This window comes from Drosophila santomea, chromosome 2R (assembly GCF_016746245.2).
Source record: "Drosophila santomea strain STO CAGO 1482 chromosome 2R, Prin_Dsan_1.1, whole genome shotgun sequence".
NCBI classification, from domain to species: domain Eukaryota; kingdom Metazoa; phylum Arthropoda; class Insecta; order Diptera; family Drosophilidae; genus Drosophila; species Drosophila santomea.
Genome location: NC_053017.2, coordinates 19,835,594 through 19,849,164, shown reverse-complemented (window position 1 = coordinate 19,849,164; position 13,571 = coordinate 19,835,594). Strand labels below are relative to the sequence as shown.

Below are 13,571 nucleotides of genomic sequence, written 5' to 3'. Positions count from 1 at the left end.
AGTGAAAATGGGAATGGTTATTCCACATAAATGGGCATTAAATACGTTAAATATATCCACATTATTTGCGAAAAGAGCCCTAAGAGCTTAACATGAATTTATATCATGTGTGGAGTTAATTAACTTAAAAGCACGGTGAAAACTATAAAAATTCGCGATGTAATGTAATGCAAATTTAGCCATTTTTATTCTAAAGCCGGACAAGGCCTAGACGACCATTAAACCAACAAAAAAACACAACTAAGTCGAGCGGTATTTACAGTGCGTTTCAGCACTATTAAGCCGCTGTAAAGAAACACACGTGACAATAAAACAAAACGCCTGCGAACCGGCAATTACTGAATTAATGGCTAAATGAAATTGTTTTGAAAGCTTAGGATATTTAATGGGTTTAGACACCCGAACAGAAAGCAGACATGATTCTTAAATTTAATGTGATTACTTTGTTAAACGAAACTGATTCAATTACCGGATTTCTTCTGACACTGCCAATCGATTTAGAGATGAACTCATGGCAAATACGATCACGAAACGCACTGTACACGCACATGCAAATACATAGATTTTGTTTTAACGAAAAGTCACGTTTTTTATGTGGTTCTCCACCCAAAAGCCCACACCCCGTGCTCTTGCCAAGTCGTAACCATTAAATTTATGTTTATTTCGGTCCTAGCTTCGGTTTCAGTTGCAAAAAAGATTGTTATTATAATTTTTCCGATTTGTTTCGTTTTCCTCCAGTCTGAGAATATGCAAATTGAATTAGCTCTGCCCGCTGGCAACTGGAAAACAAAAAGCAAAAGTTTGACACATTTCGTTTATACATACTTGTATTTTTACTTTTTATTTTTGCCCATCATCATCATCGACAAAAGTGTCAAAAATATGTTGCTGCAGAAATATGAGTCAAAGAAATTGTTTGGAAAATGCCAAAAATGAATTGTTATTTCTGTCCATTTGTTCAATACACTCTGACAAGTCATTCACTTTTTCCCCACCGTACACATCGAACGTACTCAAAAAATCAAAATCAAACTCGAACCATAACTACAAAACGCCACGAATGCCACAAGACGGTTTCATATTTGGTTGGTGAAGGGGATTGGGATGAAAACTTGAGGACTTTTGGCATGACTAATCGATTCGATTTTTCGCCAAAACTCATGCCGCAGTACAAAAAGACTAAGGCAAAGAAAAAACGTCGCTGGGAGAAATATATGTGTTTGACTTGTAGTAAGAGGGTTTTGTGCTTTAAGCTCTTCTCAATAGGTCGTAAATATCGATAGGAACACCCCCTTTCGGTTGTCGAAAGTGTGGAAATAGCGTCGTATATTCACATATGTACATATGTAGCTGTGTCTGTTTGCTCGACTCGCGATTTTAGTTTTGATGCGAGATGACAGCACTCGAAAAGGTGTCAGAGTTCAGACGAAAGGTATGAAAAGGTCTAGCCTTAAAGCGCTAGAAAACTCAAAGCAATGCAAGTTGCTCATGAGCAAATGCTTGTTAATAAATGCTAGGAAATACATATAATCAAACGTGCATCTGTCATAAATACATAGCTAAAAACAATGTTCTCCAATAGGTTTAATCCAAAATTGGCAAAAATTGGATCGAGTTTTTCTTTAATGCCGGAAATATTCGAAATTCTCTATAATTTCTATAGTCCAAATATCGTTTCGATGGGATTCTGTTTTATATCGCATCATTTTCTTTCTGCAATCACATAAACATTTCATTTCCTTTCGAAGATTTTCAGATCTTGGTTTCCATTTGGTCGTTTCCTCTCGTTCAAGTTTTCATCTTTTTTGATATTTTGAAACATGTGCTCGTGGTCTTTTTTTTTCTAAAAATATCAAACACTTTTTTTATTTCGTTGCTAGAAATTTTGTATTTGGCTTTTTCAATAAGCGCATAGCAGCTGCGACGTCGACGTCGACGTCGACTGAGGCAGCGAACAAGTCGAAAAGAAAGAAAAAGAAACAAAAAACAAAAAACAAATAGATATTTGTGTTTTTTGTATCTGGTTGGGAGCATCGTAGGATTAGGGTGACTCAGACTAGCTGGAGTTCCAAATTTTAGAGGTAGATTACCTAAATATAGTAAAAAAAAAATTTGGTAACTGTGCATTTGTTTTAGCGCTTTTTCTTGTAGATTTTCATTTCCCAGGTATACACTGGTTTTACTACAAACTATGGTCCTATAAGTGTCTGTATAATGTAATAGCTTAGTAAATATAAATTTTGGCAATATAAAATTCGAAATAAACATAACTTCTTTCACACCCAATTGGAGGTTGAATGCAGCTTCCTCAATTAAAAAGATACAGATGGCACACCCTAACATAATTCTCTTAGCACATGCCAAAACACAACAACCAACCGAAGAGTCGAAAAAGAAATTTTGAACGTGTTTCGTCGGTTGCTGGTGTTGTTGTACCTCCGTGTATCTGAGTATCCGTGTATCCGAGTATCTGAGGCAGCTCCCATAACAGGCGACAGCTGCCGCACATTTTGGATGTATCTTTTGGATGTATCTGCAGCTGTGCATCCACAAGCCCCCCAAAAGATACACCACCTCACCGCCGCCTCTTTTTTTTTTTTTGTTTTTGGCAGCGTTTTTGGAACGACTCTCTACTGCAGTCCCAAAATAAGTTTGTTTTTGTGGCCGAGAGACAAAGTTTTTATACGCTTTTGCATAATGCCAATGGTGAATTATAACGTCGGCATCTTTAACCCTTCACTGGCCCTTGGGGCAACGCACAATTGAGATCAATTGAAGGCAGAATTGATTGGTTAACCTTTCCCATGGGAGACGAGAGTCTGCGAATTTCGAGGCGTGTCTGCAATGTGATTATGTGCACACAAATTAGTTCAAAGATTAACTCGATTCTCTCGATTTCTGAAATTTTGTGAAATATTTAATTTTATAAATATTATTCTCTCACTTTGGTTCGGCTATTTTGGGGTTCATCATCAGCACGTTGGGAATATATAAACATAAATACGTTTCGCCAGCGAAATTAATTAGGCACAGAAATCTATGAAAATTTGTTGAGTATTTGTTGCTCGCACTTTTCTTCCTTCTCTTCATCGCCAGATTTTCAGGTTGTGCTTGTATTTGTACTTGTATTGGTATCTGTATCTGTGTTTGTGACGGCGCTCTCGTATTTTTAAGATAAGCCAAATGTTATGAATATGCCAAAAAAAAGTATATGAGCGCGATAGAGCTCGCTCTCATTTATGAATTTTGTTTTTGATTTCCCCCCATTCGCTTTTATTTTTCGGCCTCTTCTTTCGATTCAGTTTTGTGTGTATAAAGCTATATATGCTATATATGTATGCTTTTCGACCTCTGACGTAATTACTGATGATCGCGTTTTACGCCTAAGAAATTGATTTGCTTGTGTGAACGAAAATTTGAATATGAATTCCGCTGAGAGAAAAACGTGACAATGAGCTTTTGATTTGATTTTGCATAAGACGAGATCAGGTGGATTTTTATTGGATGCTGAAAGATCTTGGGCCTAGGGCAAGGTTTTCGAAATTAAAAAATGAAAGTTTTTCTTACTTTCATTTGTAGTAATCAATAATGAAAACTTTACGGGTTTACTATAATAAAAATGAAAAACAAATGCTAATAAAGCAAAGCTCTTACTATTACTGGTTTCGCTTTGGTTTGATTTACTTTAAACCAAGATCTGTAATTATTTTTTTTAAACCCCACATTTCCCTAAGAAATCTGATAGCTCCCTATCGAATTCATTTACTTATGCTTTCGGCACGCTTTGTTTTCTTCTGCTTTTTCCCATTAGTTACATACGTTATGCCATATATAGATCGATCTGCAGATTATTTCAGCACCTATTCGAGAGCTCTGCCAAATTATACAGCCAGACCAAATAAGGGCAGCCCCCTGAAAAGTATATGTGAATGCATTTCTTTTATCTGAGCACCAACTTTCGAAAAGTATCTCACAAAAAGCGCTAATAGCTGTCAATGAATTCCGTCAGCGATGTGTCTTCAAAAGCCTAGAAAACTAATGAAGCTAAAGAAATAATAATCTTTTGCAGCCCACGCAACGTGTACTGCCAAATTAATTAGCCAAGTCAGATGGATGACAATGAGAATTAATTGGGCAAGTCAAAACACCATTTTTGGAGCGGCGTTTTACCTGTAGAATAAAAATAGAGCCGTTGTCTGTCTTTTTTCGACCCACCTGAATGACATAAGCCAAAGCAAGCCGATCATTTAGCCACTTGCCATAAATGGCTGACATTTAAGTCGTACCATCTTTTGATGGGTTTTGCTACGGTTCGCGGTTTGTAGCTGGGAAAGTTTGCTGTTCCTGCAGTTCGTTGAACAACTTTTAGTTGGGATATGCAAGTAGAATAATTGTAAATTATTACTTCATTCCAGTTGTTGTCATAATGAGTAGGATATTTGCTTTTACTATCTTCTTTCAACTTTTTTTTTTTTATTTGTGGTTGCGAATAAGGTCTATGCATATTACAGTATGACAGTATGAGTGTATAGGGTTCAACCCGTTTTTATCTAATCTCGTTTATTGATAGCAGCCGTCGAACCTGGTTAACTCGCAAACTCCCCGGGCTTCACCCATTTCTTTCACTTTTTTTTTTATGAGCGCATCGTTAAATATGTATGTCATACCTTCTGGGGTGCTCCGTTTTTTTATATTTTTTTTCTGCGGGGCTTAAGAGGAGCGTTGTATAATGTTGCAGAGCGGTTAGTGACCGATGTTTTGCTACGGCTTCACTTGCGTAAATGTTTCTTTAAATGCATTAACTTGTCGGCCGCGGGGCGAGAGCTAAAACTTGGCGTTTTTGCTGTTGTTTTCGGCCCTCTGAGGTATTTGCCGCGACTTGTGTATGGCTTTAGTCACAACTTCGTAAGTCGGCGGGCGCTCAAGTTGATATATGTATGTATGAACATATCTACATACATCCGTATACAATATAAGTCGCATATCTGAAAAAAAAAGAAATCAATAAGAGTATATACAAATACGAAAAATAAATGCGCTTTCACAGCCAACTGCTAACTGCAGCGTTCTATTCGTTGTGTTTGTCGCCTTATCAGCAAAACGCTCTCGATTTGCTTTGAGTGTATGGAGTTCCACGTTATTTATGGGGGCATGTGTGTTGGGTAATGGATAGCTGGATAAGTTATAAAGAACGGTTAATTGATTGCGGTGGCATGAATAGATAAAATATGTTATCTAATGGCCAAAACTGCAAGCTTAACCAAAAGAACTGTCTGTTTGTCAACCTATAACAATAACCTTTTGCCTTTAAACAGCTGTTATGGTACAATGACCACTATTTTAGAGCAGATTTCAGTGCGATAATCTAATCTAGGTAATTATCAAATAACTGGCACTAATCAGAGTCTTCGTTATTTAGGGCAATAAATATTTATTAAGCTTTTTAGAAATTAATTAAATCATAAATTTTATTAAAACAGGAACTTCCACATTTATTTTCTAGCAAAGAGCATACCCTTTTAACAATTAAAATATCAAGATCAACGATCCTTTTTTGATTTCTAGCATCCAACCAAATAGAAATAGTTCATAAATACTCACGCATAAATTGTAGATAAATTACTTTGCCAATTCTCCAAAGACTAGTATTTCCTCATTTACACAATATTTCGGAATCGCTTCTTACTATTGAAAATTAAACAAAAAACGGATAAACAAAGTAGTCCACAGCTCCAGATGCAATTAGGATTGCCCAAAAATTCTGATGGCAGCACAGCTGCCTTTGTGTTGACCCAGCTTGCATAAACATAAAGTCGAACTTGGGCACATGTGAAATGCGAATGTGAACAAATATTTAGTGGAGTTGCGTTAACAGCTTTGGAAATTAACAGTTTTTCAATCTTCACTCTCTCCCTGGCTGCTGCTGGTTTCTTCGATTCTCAGATGTTTCATCGCTTTTTTTTCGGTAACTTTAACCTTCAAAACACTTTTTGATACGCGACCGAAAAACCAGAAAGAAAAAAGGAAAACAAAACCTACGGACAAAACTTGTTGAACTTGTTTGTCTTCGGGGTCTGGGTCTACATCAATTTGCATCGTTTTTTGTCCGTCAGTTTAATTTCGTTTCTTTTTATATTCTCTTAATGATTTTTTAATAACCGAAAAACGCCGCGTTGCGAGTGTCCTTAGATTTGAAAGCAGTAGGTCTGAAGGTTATTTGTAGGTCGGCGGATGCACCAATCTATATATTTACATATGTATGTTCGCACAAACAGGAGAACCTTCGATTATTCTTGGCCCAATTTCACGTCTAAACACTATTGGGAAGTTTATTTTCGTGCAGCAATTTCCACACCCGCTTCTGGTCATAAATTTTCGTACTGCGTCAATGACACGGCTGCTAATTTCTGGCGCTGTTTCGAATTCAGTACTTCTGTATCTGTATTTGTATCTGTATCTGTTGGCTATAATATCTTCTATATATTCCACATAGCCTGATGCCCAGCCACGTCCGCTTGTGTGGGCGTCCCGTCTGTTTCACTTGCGTGTTTCTATTTTTTTCTGTTGTTTTTTCCCCGTGGTCGGTTTTCTGTGGATAGAGATTTTTTTTGTTTTAGCCGAAAAAGTTTTCAAGAATTATTTTAATACATGCCATAAACATTAGCCCACCCACACACACACACACACACACACACACATAGACACGCGCAAGTAGATGATGGGTCTTCAATTTCTCAGCTCATAAATTAAATCACAATTTATATCTTTGGAAATCAAGTTAAAATACGGAAAAGCAATTTGCAGCTGACATCATGCGAACGTATCCACAAATCCATATACTAACAGAAACTAGATAGAATACGTTCTGTATGTGTGTTCTCAATGAAGTTTATTAATTGTCTTCGTTGGTATATTTTCGAATTGACTTGGCTGAGATAATTTGCTGTCAGTGTGTCGGTGTGATATCTTTGGAAATGCCAAATGCTAGATAGGAAATATTTGGCTTTTGGGAGAATGTTTATTGAACAGCGAGAGGAATTTTGCATTCAACATTATCGAATAGAAGTGCAGCCACACCAAATCGCATATTTAACTAAATTTGTGCATTTGTTGTCAGTTTACTCATATCAGTTTCGATTGCAAAATTAGTTCGTCACTCCCCATTAATGTATCACCGGTCCAAGCCCATTTAATATTGAAAAAAAAACACAGACAAGCCAAGAAAGCTTTATAGATTCCCATTTTCAAAAAACTTTGATTCATATGCCGCTGACTGCGATAAGATAAGATTAAAGACATACACGCACACCAATGCAAACACGATTACAACAACAATTGCAACAGGCGTTCAAATGAAGATAAAAACAAATCAAACAAAACACAATGCAATGGCAAATAAACACAAGCTGAAATGCTAATAACAACAAAATATCAATATCAAATTGAGTGTGCCGTCATCGATGATTGTGTCACTTGGTGATTTTTGAAATTTATTTACACTTCTCTATCCTAAGTAACAGTTTCCTCATGCATTTTCCTTTACTATATATGTATATTATAAACAAAATTCTTTTTACAGTATTTGATTAATCGCAATAAGTGTTAAATAAAATATATGTATCAAGCGGTAAGTGCGTTTAACAATTTATCCCATTGCTATAAAAAGAAATTTGCTAAAAAGTGAATATATATACGAGTCTTAAACACTACTCTCTCAGGCGGTGTCTCTCTCTTAAATGTTGCTTAGCTAAAAACGATCAAAAAATATTATATACCTACCTATACAAATTAATTGCTAAACACCGCTGGGCCGGGCCTACAGATACACGAATATATAAACATATATATTTATGTATGTACGTATCTGAGCGACCATTAGTGCACTTTAGTTCATAATATTTATCCGTAGTAATCTTTTTATTTGGTCTATGTGCATTGCGATGAATTGCCTTAGGGGCTAGGCTTAATTTGGCTATTTGGCTGTGGATCTTTAGCTGTGGCTCTTGGCTGTTTTGGCTGTTGGATACCCTGCGATACCCTCCAGAAAGCTGCAAACTGGATGCCAAACGCTGCTCACGCTCTATATAAACTAAATATACTATATATATTGTATACAACCAGATATTCATTTGTGTATATCTGGTGAACTATTTTTAGTGACTATATCATAAGTTGTATGAAACGAGAACTTTTATTTTGCACACCATTCGCTCATTTAGTCTAGGAATCTATCGCAAATATATTACATATTAAATACTCCATAGTGATATGGTTATGTCTGTCGATTGTCTTTTGTTTATAATTATCATTTGAGCATTGCATTCTGCATAAAATCATAACACAACGACTTGCGCATTACTAACCCCTAAAATCTAAAAAATATATATAAAAAAAACATGATCAGTTTCCACATCTCTCACTTATACCTAGAATCGCTCTGTCTCTCTCTCTATACGACTATCTATCTCTGTCTTTCGCCATTTCTATTTATCTCTCTTGGAATGTGAACCAAGTCGGTATGATCCTAAAGTTCTATTTCTCTCTTTTACTCTCATTTCAGATAATGTAAACTCAGCTTACACACAAAAAAAGCAGTAAAATATAAAATACAAAAATTAACAGCTGCGTTTATCTATAGATATATGTATCTACACACACTCACATCTATATATTTGAATAAGCGTCGTTCGATTTGAATCAAAATTAAAGCCCAAGCTATCAGCTATCCCCACAAGCTTTGTACTCCACAAAAACGCTAACGAACAAAATCGATAAAGACCAGAAAGCAACTGATATACCATCATACCATCTGCCATAGATCTATGCTATATACATATATAGGTGCTGATCTGTGCTCTTGAACTTAGTGTTTTTTGTGTGTGCGTGTCGCGAGCGGAGCACCTAAAAAAAAACCAATAAAAACGTATAGTAAAACAATAAAAACGCAAGAAAAAACTCTCTAGTCGCTAGGCTATAACTATACAAAATACTATCCAGCTATCCCAGATCCAGATCCAGATCCAGATCCAGATCCGTAAACAGCATATAGTTATATATCTATAACCCCAAAAAACACGATGGCCAACGTTGTCAATATGAACAGCCTGCTCAACGGCAAGGACTCGCGCTGGCTGCAATTGGAGGTCTGTCGCGAGTTCCAGCGCAACAAATGCTCGCGCCAGGATACCGAGTGCAAGTTCGCCCATCCCCCGGCCAACGTGGAGGTCCAGAACGGCAAGGTCACCGCCTGCTACGACAGCATCAAGGTCAGTATCAGCCCCACCCCCCCAATGTTAAACCGAACTAGAACCACCAAACACCAAACCGTCTATACCCTCAACTCCCCTCTATTGCTTCGTGTGACTCGTAGACCGTAAGCTTTAAGTCTTGATTTCTCATTCCACAAAAAAAACAAAATAATTAGAAATAATATATATTTCAAAGCAACATCGAATCCCCAAATTAAGGGCCTCAACGAAAACTGATCTTGTCTCGCTTTTGTTGTTTGTGCTTCTGTGCTTTTATAAACTCCATTTTCGTTTTTGGTATCTCTGTGCTTCTATATATACATATCTTAAATACACACACTATATACTTAGTGGCTGTCTCTCTAAGTGCCTACCAAATAAAATATAAATTAAATGCAGCTAAACAGCTAAATGCAGCGCCGGTCTGAGCTTGACACTTGAGAATGTGTGCGTGAGTGTGCTTGAGGCTTGAGTCTTGGGTCCCGAGTAGAAGGCTTTAGCTTTTGGCTTACAAATAAGAGAGTTCCACCACCCATCGAAACCCTTAAAAAAAAACCACATAGAGAAAAACGGAGAATCGGTGACTAATTGAGTAGTAATTCATTCAAAAAGTTGAAACACCAAGTCTGGGATTTTCTCTGTGTAAAGTATAATGCAAAAATAAAACGTTCTCTTAAACTCAACTGAATAACTAAAATCGTCTGTCACCATCCGCGTGATTTTAGGCCACGCAACTCATAGACATGGATAACTTCAAGGTAAAGCACTTAAAATTCAATTATTAAGTTAAGATTATAGCTTTAAGAATACACACCCCCTTCCGTCGTAGTACCGATTCTATTGATCTTATCGTAAATAACTTGCGAAACAAACAACCTGCCGCAGGGCAGATACAATCAAAGCCAAAGAGGTTCCCACTTTTCCTCAATTTTTTTACCGCCCGAAAAACGGCAACGTGGCAAATTAGTGAGGGGGCGAAACAAAAGGGGTGAACAAAAGGATGTTTTTAAACAGGACAATGGCGAAGAAAGGGGCAGGAAAAAATTAAGTTGCCTGTTTGGTGTTTTCTTTATTAAGCTTTTTTGTTCTACCCGCAACAAACAAACAACTGCCGAAGAATGGCAACATAAAGTGGAGTATTTTATGTATAGTATAATAATGCTGACAAAATGCCATCATCATCAGCAGTGGCAGCAGTAGTAGCAGTAGAAGGAGCAGTAGGTGGAGCGGTAGCATAGCATCACCATCACCATCAAATTTGTGACAGCATAAAAAATTACGTTTTGAAATTTTACGTTGCCGCTTTTTAGGCGTCGCTGGCAGCTTGTTTGGCCAACGGCCTTTTGTTATTCCAAACAAAACCCAAAGCGAGCGACTCGGTCCTTAAAGTTGGGCATAGTTCGTCCTTTTTATCCCAGCGCCCCCAACCATTTCGCTTTGTCGCTCTTGAGTCTAGTGTGCAAACAATAGTTAAAACTGATGTTTGTAAGTAGCTCGTTGGCTCGCAGGATCCACGCTTATTTATTTTTATTTTTTTTCTGTTTACTGTGTGGTGAGTGGGGTGGGCATTGTTAATTGAGCCCTCCCATTTTTTGCACTGTTTACCTTTTGCGACTTGGGCCTCAATGAATGTATTAGGGAGGCTCCAAAATTCTCTTTGTTCATGGGAAACCCCAAACCAGAGCCATTTATTGGACTTAGTTATAGATTAATCTCTGCTGATGTTACAATTTCCAACTAAACCTTTAGTTACAAAACCTCCAAATCGAAGTTTGCAAATAAAAGTATATTACTTTCAAGCTAACTCTAATGGGTTACAATTCTTAGAGTTAAAATCTATAATGTGTGTGTCCGAAATTGTAGTTAAAATCCACTTATGATTTAATCTAAGCCGTGTCGAATTTGAATGCATATTAAATATTCATAATTCTGGCCATTTCTCCGTACAATGCCTGACCTGCATCATTAATCAAGCCTAACCCCAAAACATTTCCAATTATCTTTGATGGATCATTAGGAGCCGGGTCAGACTGGCGCCTCGGTTAGTTTCTGGCCATGCCTGGGAAATCTCATAAGCCTTTTGGCAATTATCCGAAACCACAGCTGCGTGATAAGCGAGTTCTGACTGCAGAATCCACATCATCTGTGGGGCAGCAGCTGCAAGCTGGAATTGGGTATGGGTATGGTTATGGGTATGGCAATGGAAGTGGAAGTGGTAGTAGTGGAAGTTGTAGTGGAAATGAAAAGGACATACACACCCAGTGACCCTTGGGCACTTGTAGTTTTTGCCCAGCTGGGCGGGTAAATAAAGCTCAGACATTCATTGCCCACAAATTAATTGTGTTATCCTATTAATTAACTATGCAGTAAAGTTGCCGAGCAATTTCGTTCGCCAAGCGTTTTTCCCCAGCCTACTTCGCATTTTTCCATTTTCCATTTGCCTTGCCCCGTTGTTCTTCGCCCCCTTTTGAGTGCTGTAATTGTAGGCGAGTGTGTTTGCACTCATTTTCACCTCTTTTTGTCCCCACCGACTTTTTCTATAGTATGTACGTATATATGAGTGTACACTGTACACTGTACATGTACGTGTGTGCTTGACACACAAAACGAGCTGGGCTTAAATGTTTAACGAACTTAAACGTGGCAAGTAACCAGCACATTATATATATATACATACAGATATATATATATATACATGTACGTATGTATATGTTCGAGGACGAAAGGCCTATGTACGACTCCCTGTGATTATATGGCTATACTATATGGAATACACGTGTACCTGGCCGTGTATAAACTTTTTCTCGGTGGCCGCGACACTAATTTATTGCTACGCTACGGCTTTTAAATGCCATTTTACAAAGAAGAAGTTTAAGCAGCATTAAAACATAAAACTGGGTCAATGTCAGCATTAGAGGGCTTATCCAGAATTTGTATATTAATGTCAAATGGCATTACACATGAACCATGCCAAGAATTTCCATATTCTAATAATAATCGTTGGAAAAGTGGGGGCATTTTCGAACTACTAACTGCGAGTGTTGAAAATTCTTAAAAAATTACCAGCAAACTGGAATGCCTTTTAGCTCAACGAAGCGCTTCTTTCTCGCTTAGTGACCTCTGACCCTTTCAGCAAATTGGCATCATTTCATTGGTAATTTCCCCTCAATTTAATTTGGCCACAATGGGCGAGCTAAAGAGCTGAAACTTTAAAAGCCACTCGGAAAGCGAGATGGGAATAAGTGATACACTGTAAGCAGAGCGAGAGTGTGAAAGTGAGAGGGCATAAGAATGGGTAAAAATCGCATAGCCACAACATAAAACATTTTCCGGTTTATAATTTTCTTGTCAACACAATTTTAACGCCATGCTCTGGCGCTGTGCTCTGCTGTGCTGTGCTGGGTGAGATGGCCTCGCTGGAAAATCTCCTCCTTTTCCGCAGCGAGCGTTTTTCTGGACTGCCGCTTGGCTGGTGCCACTTTATCCGGCGCCTTTTGCCACGTCGTCCTTTCGCCGCTTCGCGCGCTTTTGCTACTTAACCAACTGTAAAGCTCTCGGCCATATTGTGTGGCACCTTATTTTTCTATTATATACCCAACACTGCCGCCGCCACCGCCGCATGCAACATATTTTCCGCGCCAGCTTTCCCTCTTGCCACTTCCTTTGCGGGGCGGGGTGGGCCAACAAAAGTCAAGTTCCCATGCCATGCAAATTATGGTCGAAAGGAATAAAAAAGGAAAATGGCGCTGCCGCAAAAGAAAATGAAAATGGCAACTCTTCCGCTTGCAAAAACCGTATGCACGAGAGAGGGAGAGAGAGATACATGGATGGCTGGAGAACAAAGCCGGTCACTTTGACATCTTCGCTCCTTGTCGCTCCTGCGGGCCTTTTCTGTTGTTTATTCCAATTTTGTAGTTGACGCTTGAATTTCCGGATCGCCTCAAGCCGCCTCGGAAATACTTTGGTAATTAAATTTTAAACGCAACAGGAACTGGCTGAAATAAAAAAAAAAAAAAAAAAGGAGAAAATAATAAAGTTTCGACATCGCTCTGATTCTGATTCTGCTCGCTCACCCGCATTTTCAATGTCATCCAATTATTTTTAATTCCATTATCTATATTTTCTGCCATCGCCTTTGCTCCTCCAATTTGGCATGAAAAATTGCTGGTCGGCACTGAAATCGATAATAATAATAAGCAGCCGAGCAGAAGAAATGAATGGCAGAAGCAACTTAATGTACAAAATAAACCAAAAAAGAAGTAAATCCAATTTAAATAAAACTTTCCAGAAAATGGGAAATAGAGCGCACACCAATAAGAGGAA

At 38.0% G+C, this 13,571-nt stretch overlaps 1 protein-coding gene across 33 annotated transcripts in view; it reads left to right on the top strand.

Moving 5' to 3' along the window:
- The window catches only part of LOC120446114 (protein muscleblind), a 161,812-nt gene that overhangs the window by 46,008 nt on the left and 102,233 nt on the right, over positions 1-13,571 (top strand). For 19 of the 33 annotated variants that reach the window (XR_006356466.1, XR_006356465.1, XM_044005858.1 and 16 more), the window contains 2 exons: positions 8,561-9,266; positions 9,974-10,006. The exons of 1 other annotated variant lie outside the window; for it this stretch is intronic. Coding sequence is in view for 29 of the 32 variants with exons in the window: in XM_044005858.1 (XP_043861793.1) it covers positions 9,078-9,266; positions 9,974-10,006 (222 nt within the window). In the remaining 3 variants the exon portion in view is untranslated. The remainder of the gene's footprint in view (positions 1-8,560; positions 9,267-9,973; positions 10,007-13,571) is intronic. 13 more of the 33 variants (XR_006356467.1, XM_044005859.1, XM_044005861.1 and 10 more) reach the window with 1 other exon arrangement.